At 36.5% G+C, this 24,306-nt stretch overlaps 1 protein-coding gene across 15 annotated transcripts in view; it reads right to left on the reverse strand.

The window, feature by feature from the left end:
* Positions 1–24,306, reverse strand: part of KHDRBS2 (KH RNA binding domain containing, signal transduction associated 2) — a 337,849-nt gene that overhangs the window by 216,117 nt on the left and 97,426 nt on the right. For all 15 annotated transcript variants that reach the window (XR_007374929.1, XR_007374928.1, XR_007374926.1 and 12 more), the window contains exon 3: positions 10,826–10,942. Coding sequence is in view for 3 of the 15 variants with exons in the window: in XM_048935423.1 (XP_048791380.1) it covers positions 10,826–10,942 (117 nt within the window). In the remaining 12 variants the exon portion in view is untranslated. The remainder of the gene's footprint in view (positions 1–10,825; positions 10,943–24,306) is intronic.

The following is a 24,306-nucleotide window of genomic DNA, read 5'->3' on the forward strand; positions in this document are numbered from 1 at the left end:
AAAAAAACATATTAAAAACCAACACAGAATTTATACATTCATTATCTAAATTATTGCAATTCGATGTGGAAGATGGAATAGCAATATATCACAGAAATGTTTTATAAGTAAGACTCCAGTGGTATTTTATGAGTGTTATTCTGATGAATATGTATGTTCACACCATCAAAAACATCAACAGTCACTGCATATTTGAACAGCGTATGGATGGGTTTTGGGATACCACAAATTCCTCAGAGTATATCTCATGTCATAACATTATATATATTATGTATATATATGTTAAGTGACCTTGTAGGAAGCATTTAGCTGATAGAAGTTTCTACACCCAGTATGATTAAAAAATTTGTAAAAGATAGGTCTGGGTGTTAAAGAATAATTTTAATTTCACTTCTACATGAAAAGTTTATATTACCTGTTATTTTCTTCAACATCTCAGAGAACAGCTTTGCTATTCTTGAGTATTTATATGCATAATGTACTCTGAACACGCACTCTATGTCCTTCATTAACTATGGGGTGCACCCTCTATGGGGCAGTCAAATCAACTGTGATCTGCAAAACTCTTCTTCCAGAACATATTTTCCCTGCAACTCAGAGAACAATTTAAGTAACAAAGAACAGCCAGTCTGGATTTAGGGGTACTTGTTTTCATATTCTTTTTAAAGAAAAATAATTTATTTTCAAACTATTCAGGATTAAATATTTCATATATCAATTTATATAAATGCAAAACATTATTTTTGGACTTACATATGGACCTATGAATCAAATCACTTAACTGTTAGAGACTCAATATCAGAATCAACCTATTGTGGAAGGGAGTTATATGAGTGCTTAATTATGTTTTCAATTAAGAAAAGAAGGCTTACTGGCAATTCCCTGTATCTCCCTACTCTCTAAACTGACCTCTGGAAAAGGATTAACACCATAATAAAAAGAAAATATCCTTTTACTTTTCACAGAATCACAGAATGGCCAGGGCTGGAAGGGACCTCAAGGATCATGAAGCTCCAACCCCCCTGCCACATGCAGAGCCACCAACCTCCACATTTAATACTAGACCAGGCTGCCCAGGGCCCCATCCAAGCTGGCCCTGAACACCTCTAGGGACGGGGCATCCACAACCTCTCTGGGCAGCCTGTTCCAGCACCTCACCACTCGCTCTGTAAAGAATTTCTCCCTGACATCCAACCTAAATCTTCTCTCCCTCAGTTTAAAATCATTTCCCCTTGTCCTGCTGTTATCTACTCTTTCAAAGAGTTGATTCTCCAGGCTGAACAAGCTCAGCTCCCTCAGCCTGTCTTTGCAGGCGAGGTGCTCCAGTCCCCTGATCATCTTCGTGGCTCTCCTCTGGACCCTCTCCAACAGCTCCCTGTCTCTCTTGTACTGGGGGCTCCAGACCTGGACACAGTACTCCAGATGGGGCCTCACAAGAGCAGAGTGGAGGAGGACAATCACCCTGTCCCTGATGGCCCCTCTTTTCCACTCATGCCAAATAAAAAGCATCTGCTAACAGCTTTCTTTAATATAACAGCAGATGAAATAGGGCCTGTAGGTGGACAAAAGAAAGAAAAAAAAAGAAAAAAGAAAAAAAAAAAAAAAAAAAAAAAAAAAAAGCAGAGCTTTTTATTTGTTTTCCTACCTCAGAAATCATTCTTAAATGAAAACTTTGAAGTTTATAGATATCTGCTGAATCATTAACCTGCCTGAGCAACAAAGAATGCTTATCAAGCAGCCATTTACTCTCATAGCAAGGGCCTGGGAGCACAGGAAGGGGAGAATTGCCAGTAGGCCCCTGAATTCAGCAATGCACTGACACTTCCCTAGGCTAAAAAAAAATACATGTTCTTAAGTCTCACAAATCATGTCTCCCCAAGGTTACTTCTAAAGATGTTACTTCTTGGACAGTGTGAAAAGCAAAAGATGATTATCTGAGTAATGTCTTGTGTGTGTATTTTAACCACCAACCAGTAACCATCCCACCTTCTACCAAATTTTTCAGAAAGCAATTTATTTATTTATTGTTCAGATGGTAAAGTTATTTTGATTTAAACCAATGCAATAACTTACTAAATAGGTAAATATCATACGAGTACATAGATTTTGGCAAAGAACCCAAAAGGCTTGAGCACACCCACAGATCTCCATAGGAAATGGATGTATTCTGCAGGGAATTCTACATTCCACTCCTCCTTTGAACTTGGAAAATTTTGAATATAGTGCAATAACATGAAGCCTTTGTAAAGAGATTTGTAAATATCAATGAACTATTTACTCTGTAGGCACTACTAGAGTATTATGATTCTCTTCTGTGGGAAAAGTACTAAGCCTCTAGGAAAGAAAGTCAGTCTCCAAGAGCTAGTGAATTATGCGAACTGAATGTAAAATGTGGATTCCTCCCAACTCCAAATGCCTGGTCCTTATTGGATTCAATTCATCTTCAATAAAAATAACAGAAATAAGGGGGAAAAAAGCCCCTCTGTAATACAGTTTGCACTCTCAATATCATACTTACTGTTTTCATTGCTTATGACTGTTCAGAGCTGCACATGTACCTTACTTTATTTGACAAAACAGAAATGTATCTCAGGCTCCTCTGTTCTTCAAAAGGATTTGTTGTCAGAATATGTAAAAGTTATATTTTTATTTTTTAGGAATAACAAGAGTTTATTGTTTTTTCTTTAGTAATATATGGCTGCCAGTTAAATTTAGGTTTTCCAATTTCCTTGAACTCTTATTGAGAAGCCTGAAATTACTGCAGATTACAAAAAAGATATAGCAAAATGAAATTAGAGCTAAAACGTTATGTTGATGCTGGATAGATAAACAAAGAAGGAATACTCAAGAGTACAACAGGAATCAATCAGAAAAATGATCAAGAGAGTAATCGATGTCTCTGAATATTAATCCTTGAAGGAGATGTTACAAACAAAATAATATCTAGATTAGTTATCAAAATTCTACTCACCGTATTCTCCTATTAAGTTTATCATGGAACTGAATTTCAGAGGACTCCAAAGAGCTGTTGCTCCAAGTCTGTTTTTTTTTATTTCATTATTCTATTTAATTGTGTGCACTGTAATTTAATTTAGTGTAATGCTGCCTCTATTGTGGCAAAGCAAAATTCCTCATAATAGTAACCCATTAAAATATATTAAAAGTATTTATCACGGTCCTCAAGAGTATGGATAACATTATGCACGGAAAACTGGGATTGAACATAATTGCTGCCAATAATTCAAAGTAGTTCTTTTGCATTTATCTATATATAAAACAGAAAGAACAGTAATTATATTTAGAAAAAAAAAATCAAACCTTGTCTTTATGAAGCCTCAGGCAGATAAATACAATACTTTGGAATACAAATGCCTGCTCTGAAAAAGTATGGATCGGGAAAAAAACATCAGCATGAGTAGACCTACAGTCCCCTAAATTGCTATAAGTCACTGAGTTAATTTACTTATCATAGAATCATAGAATCATAGAATGGCCTACATAGAAAAGGACTTCAAAGATCATCTAGTTTCAACCTTGCCGTGGGCAGGTTCACCAACCACTAGAACAGAATTTAGAAGAGAACCAATAAATCTGAAGCATTATCGTAAGACTTTGGTCCTTGGAAGCATTCTAATTTATAAGAAAGTGTTCCACCATTTTGAAAACAGTAATTAAGTGTTTCAAAAATCCTGTCAGAGTTCTAATTGTTGTAACATTAGATGTGAGGAAGGAGATGAAGACTTAATACCACCACTATGCTGCAGAACTTGGATATTTCAGCATCTCTTCAAAGGCTGATGTAACTCTCTATGAGAACAATGTACTTTTCTTAACTCTCAGACTTACAGTCTGCAGTTTTTTAACACAAGGTTAAATTGCCCATTTTGAAAATGCCATCACTAATTGCATGGAAGTATCATAGCATTCCATGAATCAAGTTAGCAGGAAGTGTTTAAATTGATATAGCTGGTTGAATCTCTACAGTCATTCTAACATGTTACTGTTTAGACTCCTCAGTCTCAAAATGAAAGGATTTTAAGCTTGTATTTGATTTTTTTTTTCTCACTCAGCAAAATACTAAAAATGGTTTACTCCCCATTGGCAAAACTGCCACCAGCTTTAATAGTAGAGGACAAGCACCTCTGGGACACTGAGAGTGTTAGTGGAGATAATACTGATTTTATTTAAGAGTCAAAAGAGATAAATAAAGCAATTTTTAATCTAAACTACAAAAATTTTGAGAATCTATTGAGTGCCTCAATTTTCTGATTTTTTAGTCTACCTTTGGGTATAACCAACATATGCACTTTAGTTTTTCATCAGTAATCAATGCATATGAAAGCTAAGTTTATATCATAATCTCTATTTTTTTGTGTGCCGTTTTTTTCAATTTAAAATCAAAACTTGCATTTGAATTTTCCTTGTATGCAGAAGCATAAGTCTTTGCTATATTTCCACATCATTTCATTAAAAACAAACAAAAAAAACCCACCAAAACTGAGCACTTCAGGAAGTTCAGAAGCTCAGTTCAGTTTCCTCTAATAAACACATAAACTTGTGCAAATTGCTTGGTATTTCAAGCTTTTTTCAAGAAATCAGAGACAAATAAATTATAGATTGAATGAGCTGGTTTCCAAAATTTAGTGCCTAAAATTTGTAACCCACAATTTGTCTTTTGGAGACAAAAAGGCTATAAAGTTTTGCATTTATCCATTCAACAGTGAAAAATGAGGAAATGAACATTTTTCATGTAAATGCCCCTTCCATGTAAGTTTGAGTGAACTCATTCTGTAAATATGTGTAAGCTTCAGTAGAGAAAAAGCCAAAATTAGGACTGCTGAGAAGGTGTCATATGAAAGCTTTCCAAGGACCAGTAAGCTCTGGAAATGGCTGATGCTGGTGGACCTGTCAGAACAGTCTGAGAGTACCAAAAGGCTGGTGAGAACCAGCACACACTGGCATCTGCAAGGTATAAATCTGCTTATATCCAAGATAGCTGCTATATACAGACAAAGGTTATGGGATTCTATATGCATCTTATAAACTAAAGGAATGTCTGAGTGACTTTCTGAACACCTATGTATTTGCTAGTATGACCTTTTACTTTCTGAATAAATAACTAGATTTGGCCTCCAAAACTTTGCTTTAACCAAGTAATTGTGAGCAAGTGTGCAAATCAAATGTGAGAATGAATAAGCGATGTGCTGTTAGACTAGCTGTCTACTATTAGTAAAATCAGTATAAAGAATAAAAGGTGTTTCAAAGAAAATTGTTTGTACTGGAGAGGTGGAGAGATTTTGGAAAGGAAGAACGTGCTGCAGCAGAAGCTGTGTGCTGCTGTTACTCCTGCTCATATCATGAATGCATGCCAAAGGCCTAATCCTGCTTTTGGTCATAAACCCACTTGTGAGGTATAACGGCTGTAAGCTCTAAGGTATCATGGCTGTAGAGATAACTATTCAAAGTCAATAATACTATTACATACAGCAAAGGAAAATCTAGCAGAAAAAGATTAATTGGGTGAGCACCAATTAGTGATTTAAAACTAGTTATTGATGCTTCTGGAGGTGAGCCATTTTTCTAAATCCAATGTCACACATTGTTCTGTATTTCCCTTGGAGATTTTGTAGCAAAAGATGATAAAGGAGCAATTCAATGAAACAGAAAGATCCTATCTAATAACAAACATTTCAGGGATTTTGCATAAAGTCTAGACCAGAACTCAAAGCAGGCTGGAAGTAAGCCTGCAGTTTCTGTTTTAAGGAACCAAAGCAGATATTTTAAAGAAATACTCAATTTTTTTATCTCCAACTATACTGTGGACTATGCTATATACTATGCTGAAATCTCAAGATGACACACAGGGCTGAACTACCACAGCCATTAACTAGAGTGAACTACCACATTGGTATGAGTGGAATGCCACCAGCATAAAACCTTGTGCAAAAGACAAGGTGATTTTTTTTTTTTTTTTCTTAAACTTTCTAGGGTCCTTCAAAATTATTCTTGGTCAAAATAGGGCCGCTTTCATTTGGAATGAAATATGACACAAGTAACCATACTGCGAAAATGTAAATGATCATTACAGACACTGTGTTCATGGGAGACTTGATCTAAGGAAAAAATATATTGTAGTTCAGACCCCAAAGTTATCGGGCACTATATAAGAAACATTACATATGTGAAGTTAACCTGTAAGATACTTAAACCCATATTTAAAGACTGCTGGACTGCAGGCAGGACACTGCACTGAACAGACCCAGGATCCACTGCCAATTCTCCCATATCTCCAAGATCTTTTAAAAGTTATTATACGGCTGTTGAAAACCTTAATAAAGATGATATACTTCTCGTTGAACCCAAATAGGTTCTCTGTGAGCTCAGTTCTCAGTTCTTTGCAGTTGCCAACAGAGTCTTAACACCTAAATTTTTGAAAAAGAGAAGCTCATGCAAGAAATCCTGTATAACAGGACAAACTGCTGTCCAGTGGTACCAGAGCCTCCTTGGAAGACACTTAATTCACAGAGAGGAAGACAGTTGCAGTGCATTAAGTCTTCCGTAATTAAACTTTTTTGCTTTATTAACTACTGTAAGTAACAACTGAAACTTGAAGAAGAAAGTCAAATGTTCATTCAGTAGTAGGCACTGAGTCACGGAAGAACAGTTGATGTGAGTTTTCAAAGCTGCAAGTTTGTTCTCCAATTCTGTGTGATTTATAGTAAAGAAACAGGAATCTAGTAAAAAGGGCTAAGTTGCACACGTGATTTCTGAGCCGTAAATGGCTGCTGGTGGGTATCTGGGGATGCAGGCATGGGCAGAAACTCAAAACTAGCTTTTGGTTCATGTTACAAGCAGCAGTAAAGCTTTAAACTGAAGTGGCAGGTTTGAAAAAATAGTGCAACCCCTTAGACTATGCTTTCTCCTGAGAAAAGTTCTTATTTGTATCTGTTTTCAGGTACCTTGCACAAGAAACAGAAGTATTTAAGAAGATGCTACATTTTTTCCTGCTTCTTTTAAAGAAATTCTATGCTCCTTCTGTTACAGCATATTTTAAAAAGCTATTTCACCTCACAGCATACATTTTTATGTTTGTTTTTTTTTTTTAACTTATTTATTTTATGGCATAGCGGAAAGCATTCCCTGTATGGCTGAAAAGGAGCCAATGTGCATCAAAGTATGAAAGAAATAAATTCATTCCACTTGTAATGAGATTTCTCTTCAGTTTAGTTTGATTACCTTTACTATTGTGTCCAATGCTATTTGGAAAAAAGAGACAAAGACAGGGAAAAGAATCAAAAGCCAAGCAATTGTACCTGTTCTGAAGAATATCTTTGCATATTTACAATACAGTAATACTACAGTAACGACAAACTGTAATGGCATTGTATCAGTTATCAAGGTGATGAGAGTTAATCCTGTCCAAAGATCACACTGGAAACTGGCTATGGTCTTACAATGGGCACAACTCTCAACGACCAAGACTATAATCATCACGTTAAACAATAATATACCTGTGATTTAGAAATAAATGGAGTTATTCCACTAACAAGTATTTCAAGGTTTAGCTGCAGTCAACATTGAAAGTACAAATCAAAGGAAGAAGAAGCAAAAGTTCAGCATCATCTTTTATTGTGCCTAGAGGTAATGTGGCATCTTGTGATGTTTTTTCTGCCAGAACTCTGTAGGATCATTCCTCTTGGGTTGTGTCTGTTATAGAAAAATAGACTTCTGCTGAGCCAGTGGCACTAGCTTAAGCACAAAGATTTAGGGACTCACATTAGCCACAGCAATCTAGAAGAATCACTGCAGTTTTCATTATATCTGCAGCAATGTTCTGCAAAACTGCTGCAGCTATTTTGGGGCATCTGTTCAGAAATTCCTAACACAACTTTCTGAGAGATGTATATAAGCTTGGTGGAGTTGCTGATATTATTCATGTTAATTAACCTGCATTGCCTTTTCAAACTAACTCGCCCTTTTCATGCACCGTAGACACAGTGGCTCTGCAAAGGACTCAAGTCACCCTCATCAATAGTGTAAAGCTTGGAAAGGAAACAGCCCCAGTTCTTTAACCTCTGAAATGTACACACAGATTTCTTTTTTAAGAATGAGGAAATTCTGAAAATGAAATAAATCTCCTTTAATAAAAGGTTTCCAAAATTAGAAAGTGCACCTCCACAAACTGGTGTATCACTTCTTTTTGAGCACTAAGTAAGGATTTTGGGTGTAAATTTATTTAATCTTTTCCATCAAGAATATTACTGACACTCAGCTTCTGTTGCTCTGATGCAGCTGAGCAGCCAGCTTACCAGAGGAGAAAAGCCTGCATGTGGGCAGTCTGCCTGGGAGCTGGTTCCGCCTTTGGCATACCATGGAGAGTCTTAAGGATGTTCTAGTTTACAGAGAGAAATTACACAGATTTTTTCTGAAAATTCTTTCAGAAGGAAAAATCAGTAAACAAACAAACAAAAAAGCCGTGTAAATGAGGCTAGCTTGTTTCATGGCAAGAAAACTGTTCTAATCAGAGTAAGTTGCATTTTCCATAGAATGATAGAATCATAGAATTGCTCAGGTTGGAAAAGACCTTTAAGATCACCAAGTCCAACTGCAACCTAACCATACTACCCTAACTCTAACAACCCTCCACTAAATCATGTCCCTGAGCACCACATCCAAATGTGTTTCTAGACATATCCAGGGATGGTGATTCAACCACCTCCCTGGGGAGCCTATTCCAGTGCTTAACAATGCTGTGTAAAGAAGCTTTTTCTAAACCTTCCCTGGTGCAACTTGAGGCCATTTCCCCTTGTCCTGTCACCTGTCACCAGTGAGAAGAGACCAACCCCACTCTTCCTGCTATCACCTTCCAGGTATTTGAAGAGAGCAATAAGGTCTCCTCTCAGACTCCTTTTCCCCACACTAAACAGCCCCTGTTCCTTCAGTCTCTCCTCGTAGGGCATATTCTCCAAGCCTTTCACAAGCCTTGTTGCCCTTCTTTGGACCTGCTCCAGCACCTCAATGTCCTTTCTGTATTATGTATGTATGTATGTATGTATGTGACATAGCAATTTAGGCCATTATTTATGCCCACAGTTAAATGTATTTTCTGTAAGATTTACCAGGTTCTCAACCAAAAATATCCTCTCTTAAATGCTAATTGCTATTATTATCCAGCCCATGGACATTCTCAGTGTCTTTTCCTAGGAACCAGCAACAATGATGTATCCAGATCAGATAATTCCTGTCTGTCACTGTAATTGCAAGAGGTTAATTTTCTTTTCAGTCAGTGATGTGTAAATTGGATTCAGATAACAGTTGCTTATGAGGCCTTCTCTATAGAAGTTGCTTCCACCACTACCATATTTAACAGTTTTACTACAGAAGTTCACATTTTACACCTTTGTCAAATGAATGACGTTCAATGAAGTTCACATTTAACTTCATATGGCTTTTTAGTCCTAAATACTGTATGAAGAGGAGAAAAGAATAACAACTGAGTTTTGTTTCTGATGACATACTCATGAGTGAATACAATAACTGCCATGATGGCACTGTTTGTTACAATAAGATTTAAACAGCGTGATAAGAAGAGTTGACCAATCTCAAAATCAGAGGACTTCATCTATTTATGTGCTTAAACCTCTTTATCTAGTAACAAGCTCTTCACACTTCTCCATCTGGGCAATTGCTGCCTTTGGCAATAATGATCTGAGTGGGTGGCTGAGAATGGAGCTGGCAGACACAGTACAGATGCAAATTACTGTACTTAGCAGCACTCACATTCATTTGTCCAGGCAGTCATTTTCTATAATTCCAGAAGTAAGCCAGAAGTCATAAAATATTGTACTTGTCACTAACTAAAAATAAAATATGTTATGTAATCAGCATTTATTATCATAAAATATAGTGTTAAATAGATAATTGAAGTGTGAATATGCCCAATGTCATAAAGAAATCGCTGAAAAAAATGAAATACACTCTGTGTGCCTAATTTGTCTTTTTGTGTTTTATTTTTAATATTGCCATTGGAGATCTCCTAATGCAAGTGTGACTGTTGATATTCATTACCAAGGCCAAATAATAACAACCATAAAGATGGTAAAATCCTGATTAGCTTTTCCTTCACTCTAGCAAGTTATTTCTTTCATTGTTTTAGCTACTGAGATGAATTACAAACGTGACAGAAAGGAAAACCAAATAATGCACAGCATTACTAAAGGCTATCTACAGTTCACTGAAATTAACAGTCATTATTTCTGTGTTGACTGCAATGTTGCTGTTCCATAGCATATAAAGTAAGAGTCACAATACAATACGAACTTGCACATGTATTAAACTTCTTGATTGTACAAATAATTACTTGACGTGCAATACCCAGGCCATGATTTCAAATGCAGATTTTTTTCCTTTATCTACAGTGCATTTTTAAGCACACATAAGTAAAATTTCACTTTATAATCTTTTTGTTAACTATGCCTTGAATAAATATCCAACCTTTTAGAAAAGTGGCATCCAAATAAACAATAAGAACAAGCCTAAAGAAACAAAGGAGAAAATCTATTTGTGTACATTGACATCACAGCAGCAATCTCAACAAGCTAAACTTTCTCAGGAGAAATAAGCTTTTCTCAGAACAAACTAACTTTATTTAAATAACAGTGGCAGTAACAGTAACTGTGGTCTTATATGATTATATGAGAAGACAGCAATTAAAGTAACAAGCTTTTGGAATCAGAATCTAGCTTAATTCTATTGAGTCATTAGTAAGAAAATTGCTAAGGCACAAATGTATCAACACTAACTGCAGTCAGAATCCAGACAGTACCTTAGCTTTATCCCTCATGGAGCCTTTTCCCAGGATAGACATTTTTGCACCTGTTTCTTCTTGTAACCTCTTCAAGGAGTTCCCTCTTGGTCCAAGCAATTTCCCAACAAAATTGAACTAGAAAGTAAATAAGAAAACTACTTTAAAACAAGGAGCATTTAAAAAAAAAAAAATCATAAATTTTCATAAATGAGTTGCTTTAAGAGAAAAGTTTTTTCTTATTTTTAAACAATAACTACTACTTAATTCTAGGATTAATTCATACAAGTGTGAAGAATGGCGTTGTTTTCTTGTGTACTTTGGAAAGGAACTATAAGCATTCATAGTTTATCTGAAACCCAGGAGATTCATCTTTAGGAGAAAAATGGACAACAGCTGCTTAGGTTTAGCAAAGTGCTAAACAAGATCTTGGCTTATTAGATGACATAGGTGAAACTAAGAAAATGAATATGTTCTTTCCTGCGATAGTCAGCTTTATTGGCAGAATAATGTATTTTGCAAAGCTAGAGCTTTTGATAGGTTTCTAAGAATTGATGTTTTACATATCGATTTTAAAGTAAGTGTTGTTTCATGTATCGGTTTCAAATATCTGTTTTGCCAGTAACTGAACAAGTCACACAAACAGATCACTCCAGATAACCAGGCTCTTGTCTGAGGATTTTGCAGAGCACTGGAATTTGTCTGATATGCTGCAAATACTTTTAAACAGTGTACAGTTCCTATGGCACATACATTGTTGTATTTTTTTTTCTGCACGAAGAAGAGAGATGTCTACTTGAAAATTCTTTGACAGAACACTAATTAAATAAGGCGTTAATGCTATGTCATCATAAAGTACCAAAGCATGGAAGCTATCAGGTGCTCTGCAATCGACAGTTTATTCAACTTAGTATGTGTTATGCTTTCCAAAATCTTTTTGGATATGACATGATGTCTTTGGAAATTGATGGAGAACTCTGGTCTGTCTTTCAATAAAGACTAAGCTCACCTCAGAATAAAGGTGTGCAATTGTATCTGCATGACAATAAGAACAGCAATCAAGGATACACTGGTGTCAAAACTTAAGGAAGATCACAAATGATAGAACCACAGAATCATTTAAGTTGTAAAAAACCTTCATGACCACTGAGTCCAACCATCAACCTGACCTACACCGTCCCATCACTAAACCAGTGATATGTCCACACATCTCTTAGATACCTCCAGGGATGAGGAATGCAGCGCATCCCTGGGCAGCTCACTGCAATGCTTGACCACACTCTCCATGAAGAAATTCTTCCTCATGTCCAATCTAGACCTCCCCTGGTACTCAGTGTGTGGCCGTTTTCTCGTATCCTATCACTTGTCACTTACATAAAGAAACTGACACCCTCCTTGCTGCAATTGTTGTAACTTCCTTCAAATATTGGTTAAACCATCGAAGAAAAAAGTATGTAATCTCAGGAAAAAATAAACACGTAAGACAAAATCTACTTCCACCTAAATTAACATCACCAATTTCAGTTAGATAAAATGCCTAGGGGGAAATAGCAAGTGGTACAGCTGTGGAGAAAAAGAACAAGCTTTGACGCTCAAAATAACATTTTTCAGGCTTGTGTGCTTGCAATTTGTTCCAACTTTCTCTATTGATTTAATAAAAGTCAGCAACTCTTTCAATAAATCCCATCCCTTTAAATCATCATGGTATCAGCAATACTAAGTCTGTACTAAAACTGTACCTATGTATCTTCCAGGGCCAACTTTGCCTGAAAGAAGTTGCTCTCTTCAGATGGATTATTAAATTTCATATGCAAATAAGCCTAACGATGAGGAAGGAGTGGCAAAGATTGAATTTCAACTTTAATTTGAAACTATATACTAACCCTAGGACTCAATCTATAAAAGTAAGATTTCAAAAATGAAATCTCATGCGTGTGCAGGCTCATTAGAGAAGATTGAGCAAACAGCTGAGCTTTCTCTTCTCTGCAGGAAATACATGTGCAGGAAGGCGGTTAAAAGATGAAATCTTTTGTGCCACTTACACTTCACTAATCGGAGTAGAATCCGAGAGAATTTATGCTGCATTCCATTACTGTCTCTAAATATTAGGAAAAACATGCCTTTCAAAAGATGAAAGTCTACGGCTGCCTAAGTTTGGGGTACAAGAGGGCCAGTCAAAGCTCAACAACATTTGCTCTCTGAACAGAATAAAACTATTAAAATAGAGCTTATGAAGATTTATGTTGAACATTTATACCAAGTACTTTATAAACTACCTAATAATTACCTTGAAATATTGCTGCAAAGGAGCAGTATGGCCAGCATAAACTACGTACAAAGTGGATTTTAATCACTTCACCGGAAATAAGTGGCTGGGGATTTTAATTCTATTGATTATGTAGCAGACAGACATTCACACTTCATCCACCTTCTACTCTGAAAAAAATATATCAGGAAGCATTCCGTTACTTGCAACTGAAAAAATGAATTGCTGTTAGTTTGGTTGTGTCTGAAGTTGCAGAAAAGCTAGTGAACAGTATCAGAAATTCTACCACTGTCCTCAGTCTTCCCAGCATCAGTAAGTTCTAGGGACACCAGCTATCCTTAGCATTGATCTGTAATCGTAAATCTGAAAACCCCTTCCGGTAAGACGTGCTACACATCAGCATTCTTTGTTTGCTTCATGTTAAGCCCTGGAGAAGAGAATCCCTAAAACTAACAGCGTGTTGTCAAGCTGGAGCACAGCACAGGCAGTCTGTCTTCCAGTGTCAGCACTTATTATGCTGATATATCATGCACAGCATTTTTGAAATGCCAGATATTAATTATAACCTGTGCTGTTAAAAAACGTGTACATTAGTTCTTAAAATATATCCCATAGCATACAAACAATCTTGCGACAGTCTAAAGTGTACTATAGTATCTTTAGTTCACATATATTTTCACTGTCATACTTGAACTTATCCTCTCCAATTTGGACATGGGTTGTTTTTGATTTGACTTACCACATCAGCAAAATTGTTACAGAATTGAAAATAAACATGCAGACAAGCATTTATATTAACTTCTTGTGGTTTAGTTCTACATGTGATTTAACTCACAGCTACTTCTCTGAACTTAGAAGCTTCTTTCTTTGCTAAATGTGACTTTTGTAGATGTTTTTAAATCTTTCTTTTACGGACAACAGATACTAGCACTGGTTGATTCTCTGATTGAACTGTGGGGCTTACCACTGGGATTCAGTGACCACAAGACTGGTTGTGAGGGTTGTGGCACCTACAGGGCCCGTCAGAAGAGTTAGAATAACCTCAGGGTCTGCCAAAAATGTTAGAACAACCTCAGGGCTCTTTGCAGGAGCTGGAGCAACCATTGGGCCTGTAACAGCAGCCAGAGTGACTGCAGGGTTCACTGCAAGGGTTGGCAGAGCAATCACAGGAGTTGGAGTAACCACAGGATTTGTCACAGAAGTTGGAGCAGCCACAGGGCTCGCTGCATTGTCATCAGATCCAAAGGTATTCTCCTCTCCTTAAGGATGCTGAACAGTGTTGAACAGAGCTTGGTGGTCATAGGCCAGGTCCCAGCACATTCCTGTGCTTTGTGTTAGGATTGTCAGGGTGACAGCATACCTTTTATTAGGTATTAGGTATTAAATATTGTACTGTTTTTTTAGGATTCTGCAGGTGTTCATAAGTGATGTTCCAAACCACTAGGGTTGCCCACTGTTCTAAGCACCTGTTCATACTATGAACATACCCCTCCTAAGGGAAAACCTCTGGGTGATATGCTTAAACAATCATTTAGTCTTAAACATAACCTGAAACACAGTCATAACACACAGCAATAGGAGCATGCTGGTTTGAATATCCCACAGATTTTCAGAATTCTCAAGAGCTATTGTAGCTAGCTCTTGAGCTCTATGGAAAGAAGAGAAGGTGAAAGGGAGGCTGAGGAACTCTAGGAAGTGTTCTCCCCTATTTCATCCATAGCTGGGCTCCGTAAGGAGACAAAGCAAAGAGTGTAATTACTAATACTACCAATTGTATGGGTTCCAAAACTCAAAGTCAAGGCTACACAGCATAGGAAAACAAAAATATTAATCCAACCCCCAGAGGTGAAAAACAAGTCAGCAGAGAAGATAAGCAGCAGACAAGGTGCTAAACAATATAATTCCATGTGAGAAATCTCAAAGAGCTCCATAAACAGGCAAGAAATTAACACTGTGACAAGCAGTCATCAAACTACCACAGCATCCTGTATTAACGTAGTCCGATCAGATCTGCTGTTATCTCAACCCTTCAAGTCCCACGCTGGATGCCAAGATGACTGCTGTGGTTTAACCCAGCAGATGGCTGAGCATCACATAGTCCTTTACTCACTCCCTCCCCTCTATAGTGGGATGGGAGAAAGAATCAGAAAAAAACACAAAGTAGAACTTGCGTGCTGAGATAAAACTATTTACTAAGATAGAAAAAAGGAAAAGGATAAAAGTGATTATATCTATGTCAGTCTGTCTATAGATATGAACGTATATAACAACTAATATACAAGCAATTGCTCACCACCCCCAGCTTATGCCCTTGAGCAGCAGAAGAAAAAGAGATGAAGTCCCACCCCTTCAAAAATCCTTCCTTGTGATGTCAGGTGGGATGGAATATCCTTTAGGCCAATTTAAGTCAGCTGTCCTCATCCTGTTCCCTCCCAGCTCCTTGGGCCCTTCCCAACAAATGGCCCTGGCTCTCTACAACACTGCTTGGCTACAACTAGAAGCACTGGTGTATCATAAACATAGTTTTCTCATAGAACCAAAACATGGCATTGTACCAAATACTCTGAAGAATACAATTCCATCCCAGCTGAAACTAAAACATAATATCTATTTTATATGATGTGGTGAATTCAAGGAGAAGTTTCTTTAGTATATGGCGTATTAAAGCAAATTGTCCAGGACATGAAACACAGTGGGTGTTTGAACTTTCAAGTAGGCATCCAAGGTAAATAGACACAGCTCCATTACTGCATTTGTGTTGTATAAAAACGGTGAAAAGAAAGTGAATTTGTACTGTAAAAAGCCTGTAGCTAATATTAGCATACTTGTCTCTTCACCGTTTTCCTGAACTAGGTATGAGATGCATATGCATACTATAGTGAGCTAGTAATGATAAAATACTAATACCTTCATATAGAAACTAGAAAATAAGTAACAACAATAGCAACAAGGCTTGAAGCCCTAGGTTTATGACAGATTCAGTAAAAACACATGGATTTTATTTTTCTTTTCTTTCTGTAGAAACAAGGGAATCTAACCAAACTTTTTTTTTTAATTATCATTTTTATTCATTTATTATTTTTCAGTTATTTATTTATTTTTAGTTATTTAGGAGACTAGCCGGCAGACTGAGAACCATCCAAGTAAGTTGCCCATGCCTTGCTCTGGCAGGGGTCCTGCCTTTGGTTCCTTGCACCGGAGCTGTCTCATTGACTTGGCAGCCACAAATACAGCTTGAGGAGCTAGGCAAATAGCAGCTGTGACTTTCAGGACTACCTCATATTTTAATGCTCAAAAAAGCAATCAAACATTTAATCCTTTGGTTGTATGCACAGGACTCTGTCAATAAGGGATAAGCATGCTTTTGAATAACCTAACCAATATCTAATGCTCAGTTTGCTTGTCAAAATCATGTTCAAAGCACTGCTTGTACAAGCCAAGGAATACTGGAACATCCCTTGAGGTTGGGTCACAGGATCTGAGGTTTGGTGCAGTCTTCCAAAAGCATGAGGCACCATGGGCTGAGAAGAATCACCCCTGCTGGAGTCACCATCGTCACAAGGATACTGAAAGTCAAGCACACTAAAACCATATCTACCTCCTCCCTACCTCTCTTCTGCACATGGTGACAAGAAAGCTGGTAATCAAATTGAGTGAACCATCATATAATTTGTTGTTATGTTATTATGTAAGGCTCTCAATAGCAGTTTTTTCAAAATTAAAAATCTGCATTATTAGGTAAGATTTTGAGCACCTCAGGACAGCACAGATATAGGTATAACAAGTCTAATGTTACATTTACAGCATTACTATTTGAGCCTCAAATTTAATACAAGTGAAAAAAATGAATGCTAACATTTAGAAGAACAATTGTTTGATGAAGCCCAAATACATTCCTACTAGAACACTATTTTATACATACCATTTAGATTGGAATTTACAAGATGAAATGAGCAAAAAGTGTACCTGAGTGACCGCTTTTATTCTACACAGAATAAGAGTACAGAAAAGAAGCAAAGCCTAGATAAATAAGGAATGGTCAGACAAATGCTTCCCCCTGTAAGATAAAGCAATACAAAGCCCTGAACTGAGAGACTTCATATATATTTTTTTTAACCCTACGAAACAGTGAAGTAGAAATAGCAATGACTTGAGAAACGCAAAATAGGTTTATTTCTTAGTATGCTTGATTCAACATTTGTTATCAGCTCATTTGTGGGGGGACAAAAAGCCTTTCCATATTCAGAATCACTTATTCTGACAAAAAAATAATTAACTATTCAGGAAATAAATAAATAAATAAATAAAAAGTTCCTATCTAAATTCAGTGCTGTGCTAAAGAAAAAGGGGAGGAGATAAAGGTATTATTAATTCCCGAGTGAAGGCTTACTGATTAAGACCTGCTTATAAACTAGGTTTATTCTTGTCCTATTCTAGGACTTCGGCTACTTCAGTCATTTTAGAATAGCATTTATTAAAGTGTACCTCACCTTTTGATATGCAGAAGGGACTTCCCTCTACATAAAGGCAGCACTAGAAGATTATGAAGGTAAATTTTGTTTCACTCAACACCTTGTAAGTACATAAAGCTCAGCAGATTGTTCAGTGGACAAGTTTCTCTCATTCTTTATATGGTTGCTTACCTCAACACCCATTCAAAATCTAGTATTTTAGCTTTTCCAAAATGCAGCTAGCGCTCCCAATGAGAATGCAATATTACTTTTTATTCAAGCTCTGTAGTGTTTGCTGTCTCTGGAGGTGTGCTTACAAGAAACCTGTTTGGTAGGGTCAAATTGCAGGATTCTATTTTAGCCAGGAATGTCAGGAGACAGAAAGCAGCAGCAGAAGAAGAAAATGAGCATATTCCTTGATAGAGGCCCTGGAGACCTACTCTGAAGGCGATGTGCTAAAGCCTTCTCAGACTACTATGCTACTTCAGTACAGAGGTCCCAGAGCCAAAGGAGAAGGTGCCCTCTTCTCAATAGTGCTTTGCACCTGATCTGTCTGTGTTGGCTTTGAGCAGACAGCTGATACTTGCTCACAAGGAGAAAGATGAACACAATATGAAATGCTCAAAGGAAAAACACAGCTTCTTGAAAACTCAGGGCCAAATTCATTTCTGATTTAAATCAACAGAATTGCCTCAAGAATAAATTAAATCCAAATAACAAAGCTAGACCCATTAAAGCTACCATGTCTAATGGATTTACCAAAAAAAATAAGCATTTTCATTATACATTTTTTTATCTTGAAAAGTGTTGAGAGTTCATATTTATAGTGTGTTTGAAGAAGATGGTGTAATATTTGCCTGGTGTAAAATTTGCCTATTTATGAGCTCAAAGTAAGCATCTAAGCCCACACTGAAAATGTATTTTTGGCATAGTTCCACAAAACAGACGGTCAGCAACTCTAGACAAACACCTTCCAGATACAAGTCCATACTGAGATAACAAAAATATTCCCTCACTCTTCATTGTAAGCAATTTTCAGTCAGAATTTGGTAATAAGTTCTGTCGTTAAATGAAGGAACTTAAAAGAGCCTTAGAATTAAAATAAATTATGTTTAAAAAAAAAAAACGTAGTTTGGTATTTTATGTGACTTTATTCTGTTAAATGTAGTGGCTTTCCTAGCCAGAAAATCTGAATAGATACTTCTCTAATACATGAATTAGCAGTATGATCTATTATAATCCAGTAATTTGTCAGACACCCAAACATTTCATTATGTGTGAGTCTGTTTTTAACTTTGACATGAGGTACTTGAGAAGAAGCCAAGAAATCAAGTAAAGTTCCGGATCTTTACTAATCTGCAATTAACAAGTTTAAGGAGTTTATGACTCAGTGCTACGTGTCTCAGTGCAGCCACTTTTTATTATTTTAATTGCAGAGATCCCCAGAATTATACTAGACACTGCACAGACACAGAAGGACCCTAAAGAGCTGTGAAGTATGCTAAATATGTATATACATATAAATCCAAAATAGGTCTTGCTATACGTATTTAGCTACTACTGCTTCTTTGGATGGTTAAGGTGCAACTGCAGAAATTACTGCCATTAAAGTCATTGGGTCTGGTTAGAAAAGTGACACCTTCACTTGGTATTACTCAAGTGCAGCAAGATCAGGTTCTACTGACAAGACAGCATAGTTGCCTGCTTTTTCACCTCAATAATGTAAAAGATGTAATATTATATTTTATCTTTGGTTATTGCCTTCTGGCCCTATTTTGGCTGTATTTCAATAATGAAATACACTACAGATATTTCCTGATGCTGGTTTTCCAGCAGGAGCACTGGAGGAAGCTGAGGGCAGGCAGTGATGGATCTTATAGACACATGTTCATAAAGAGCCCATATGGACTGTTCTTTAGAGGAAAGCTGTTCAAAAAGAGTGGTATTTTTAGAAAAGGCAGAGTATGCTGAGTTAATAACGATTTTGCCCATTGCTTCAAAGCAAAGTCAGAAAATGCATTGAACAGTCATATTCTATTAAGGGCAAGGGGCATCTATGGAACAGAAAACCTCCATTTTTACATTCATCTCATGTCTAGCACAGTCAATTTTTAATATTTAGAAATCAGTAAAATACAAAGTAAGATTGACTCATTTAAAGTATGTTATCTAAAATGGTATTCCTACGAATTGTAGCAATTCAGGCTGCAGAAGTTTACCACCAAGTTTTTTTCAAAACGCACAGTTTGTCTGTACTGAGCATATGCACAGGTATGGAGCTAGGTACTAAGAACACAACACTTAAAAAGCTAACCAACATTTGGCTAAATGGGCTTATTATTCCCACAAATGCACAATTTACCGGTCACAATAATAAACACCATCTGCTCTTTGCTAACTGACAGCAACCTACCAACCTTTTTCTAACGTACAAAACTTGGAATTTAAAAGGAAGAACTAAAGGATCTGCACTGCAGTGGATTTTCAAGTGTATCAAGTGTATCATCTCTTACTGAGATGCCTGAATTCATATTAGCTGAAAGATTTCTCTTTGCCAGATGCTATATTTGCAAAGTTAGGTTCTAAGTCAACAAGAATCAGGATAATTTAGATTTGAATCTTCAACTAAAAAACTTATGTATCTTTCATATACATGTTAGGGATATTGACAAGTAAAAATGCAGTGTGAAACTCAAATTTATTTTCAGACAATGAAAATTAAACAACAGCTGATTTGGACCCAATGTGTTAATGAACTAATTAAGCATACATGCATGTAAACATTTAATTTTGTAGAAAGCACTGTATAAAATCATAAATGGTTTATGTTAATCTAATTAAAAACTGTATTAGTCAACTGTATTTTGCCTTTCATTGTTAAAGCAATTATACTTAAAACAGCACTTGTGTATCAATTTATATATACCAAGCACTATGCAAATATTCATTTTATTCTCAAGTCATGTTTATAATCAAAGCAAAGCATAACTTTAAATTGATTGACATAAGCAAACTCACATACCACAACATAAATTAAATCAGTCTGGGAAAGCACTCAAAAACATCTTACCAAATTCTGGTTCCTTTTTTTTTTTTCTTTTTTTTTTTTTCCCCTCTACATTTTCTATGAAGTTGCATGCTGATCTAATTGATTGTTCTTTATTGTGAAGGACAAACGCATGAAAGTACAATCTTTCTTTCTCAGAAGAAAAAGGGGTGGCCAGCAGGGAGAGGAAAGTGATTGTGCCCCTCTACTTGGCTCTCGTAAGGCCCCATCTGGAGTACTGCCCAGGAACTTGGCTTGTTTGGCTTGGAGAAGAGAAGGCTCCAGGGAGACCTCGTTGTGGCCTTCCAATACTTGAAGGGAGCGTATAAACTGGAGGGGGAACAGATGTTTACGAAGGTGGACAGCGACAGGACAAGGGGGAATGGTTTTAAACTAAGAAGGAAGATTTAGGTTAGCTATTAGGAGGAAGTTTTTCACACAAAGGGTGGTGATGCACTGGAACAGGTTGCCCAAGGAGGTTGTGGATGCCCTATCCCTTGAGGCATTCAGGGCCAGGCTGGATGTGGCTCTGGGCAGCCTGGTCAAGTGACAGGAGACCCTGCACATAGCAGGGGGGTTGAAACTCGATGATCACTTGGTCCTTTCCAACCCAGGCAACTCTATTATTCTAATCTATTATATATATATTATTTTAATGTTATAAATATTATATAAAATATTAATATATATATACGCATGTATAGTAAACCCTCTGTAATTTGACATAAATGTACCTGATTTGCTAATTGTGAAGAATCCCACATGCAAATAACATTAATTCTTCCATTCTCCGTATTTGTTAATGTTCGTAATTTTCTGGATAGCACATATTACTCACTAATTGCTGCTTGGAATACCTACTCACTCTCATCACAAACCTAAAAGTTACTGAGGCTTTAGGACATTAGAGTGTCAAAAGAATGTAAAACACTAAGAATGAATTGTTATGCTTTCCTGATGGTATGCATTCACGATCGCCATAAATGTTCTTTACATTTTGTTAAAGAAAGACAGAAAAAAAAGTGCTTTCATTACAACACTTTAAAAGAAAAACAAGACATACTGCATGTGAAAAATAAGCTGTAAAGAGTGAAACTGGAGAGCCTGAGAGACTTTGAATAAGACAGGAAGGAAGTCTTGTCATTGCAATACAGCAACTCCACAATTAAGAAAACCGTGTCTGGGAAACTCTTACCTGGTAAAATGCTAAATGATCCACTCTTTTAACCAGCAACTTTTTTCTTCTCCATGCAATTTAGACTAAGATCTTATTCTCACTTTAAATGCTATTATAGAAGTAACACCGAATTTTCCTCTAACATGATATTAATAGTCTGATAATGATTAGAAAAGGTAATGGTTTCAAACAAAGAAATGAGAGTTAAGTATATTAGGATGAAATTCTTCTCAGAGGATGGTGAGGCACCAGAACAGATTGCCAAGATAAGCTGTGGATGCCCCACCTCTGGAAGCATTGAAGGCCAGGTTGGATGGGACTCTGACAGCCTGATCTGGTGGGTAATACCCAGCCCATGGCAGAGGGATGAAACTAGATGATCTTTAAGGTCCCTTTCAACTCAATTCATTTTATGATTCCATGATCTGTTCAGAATCCAAGAACATACTGGGGACAGTAATTTACAGTCTTTGTAAATCATAGAAATAGAGGAATGCTGGAGAGAGTATCTGGAGGCCAAAATTAGGTAGTATTAGCAGTATTCTATACAATATTCTCATCACACCATATGCAGAAGCAGAGACAAAGGGATGCAGAGAAGAAAAGCTGCAATGATTGGTTGAAATAATGGTGTTAGGAGGAGGACTTAATATTCATCTGGGACGGACAACACCTGTAGGATAGAAAGAGGCTAGATGAAAGGAAGATATCTCATTTGAACTACGAAGTATCTATCTATTGGCTTTTAAAATCAATAATAACACTTAAGAGCTTTTAATCTAAAAAGTGGAACAATGTTAGTGGCATAAAAGTGTGTGTCATTATCCATTAGATATCTGTGAGGAAAGGAACTGAAGGAACTCTACGTTCTCAAATATGAGATAAGACGTAAGAATGAAAATGAAAGAATAAGCAGGAAAGCAGCCAGAAAAAGCTGCTCTAAAATATCATCCAAATAACAAAAAGCCCACCTATATATGCATGCCACGCAAATAGTAGATTTAATAAACAAGGTGAAGACAGGAATCTGCAGTTAAAAGGGATGACGGAAAGAACAAAAGATAAAAGAACAATGAGACACCTGGATATCTTTACTTAAGAAAGTAAAATCTGGTTAAAATGTTCTGATTAATAATTCAAGCACATAAATTGAGAGACTGAGAAAAAAAATTATAGGAGAATGTAAGTATTAAATCTGAACTACCTGACTAGTGTTGTGAAACTCTGCAATTTGCCTAAAAATAAATGTGATCACACATGTGGGACATGGAATAATTCAATTACCATCATGGAACAGCCTGCAAGTGCAGAAAATATGATAAAGCTGTTAAATAGCAGGACTGAAAGATTACCAGAATCAGGAAAAGTATCCTTTTAAAATCTGAAGTTGTATCCATATAAGAAAAACAGAAATGAACATAAACTCTATCAACCTTAAAATACTAAGAAAAACAAACAAAACAAAATGGTATTAGAAATAGTTTGAAAAACAACTTGGAGAAAGCACAACATAAATAAAATATTTCTTACTCAGAAATCAGAAAGAGAGCTTGTCAGGCTAACAGCTGTTCAGGCTACAAAAGGAGTCTTCAAGAAAGATGAAGTGAGCACAAAAATAAAATGTGTTTTATCCATCTGGGTTCATAATGGAGGAAATTGTGACAGGTGGCTTGGGAAGAAGGTAGTGCAAAAAATTTCCTAAGAATTTCCAATTCAGTTGCTAATAAAAGAGAATGAAGAATAACATTAGTGCATGGGTGGTATTAGAGATCTATAAAGTAGCATAATGCTATTTTTTGTTCTTTTCCTTACTCTTTCCTGTATGATCTGTAACACAGTATGTACAACTTGTCTTCTTCACTGCTGCTGAGTGCTGAGCTGTTATTCTCTGTGACGCCATTCCTGAGGAATCAGCACATAATTTTATTTCCTAAAGTGAGGTGACTTTTTTTTTCCATTTACTTTACACTACTTTACATTGAATTTTGTCTGTCTTTTTAACAGTGAATGTTACCACACCATCTTGAAGAATATGCATAATTAGGGCAGCCTTGTTTCAGATAAGGCATAGTACAAATGGGCAAGTTGGGGGAAAAAAATGATATTCCTGTACACTTACAAAACAGAAGTCACTGAGTGAGTCCTAAAGAAATAGTCTTCCCTTTAGAATACACAACTGAGCACTATGAAAGATCCCTGAAATCACAAGGAACATGACTTGATCTCTTGAACTTCTTCCAGATTGAAAACAGGACATCAAAAGATCCAAGAGGCATCTCAGAACTAACAAAGGAAAATCATATTCTTCATTTAAATAAATGATTGTTCCTAAGTTGAATTGCATTTATGTACAGCTGCACATTTCTTTCCATTTCTATTCTATGCAGAGAGAATACAATAGATTCCATACATTTCTTCAGACAGCAACATGAATAATTATGCTGCAGTCCTTATCCTGTTTACCTGCTTGTTCATGAAAGACTATTCTTGAGGAATACCATAAAGATTTAATGTAATTAATACAGAAGTAACTGTCACAGAACTACTGCTTAAGATTCACGT

This window comes from Lagopus muta, chromosome 2 (genome assembly GCF_023343835.1).
Source record: "Lagopus muta isolate bLagMut1 chromosome 2, bLagMut1 primary, whole genome shotgun sequence".
In the NCBI taxonomy this organism is placed as follows: Eukaryota; Metazoa; Chordata; class Aves; order Galliformes; family Phasianidae; genus Lagopus; species Lagopus muta.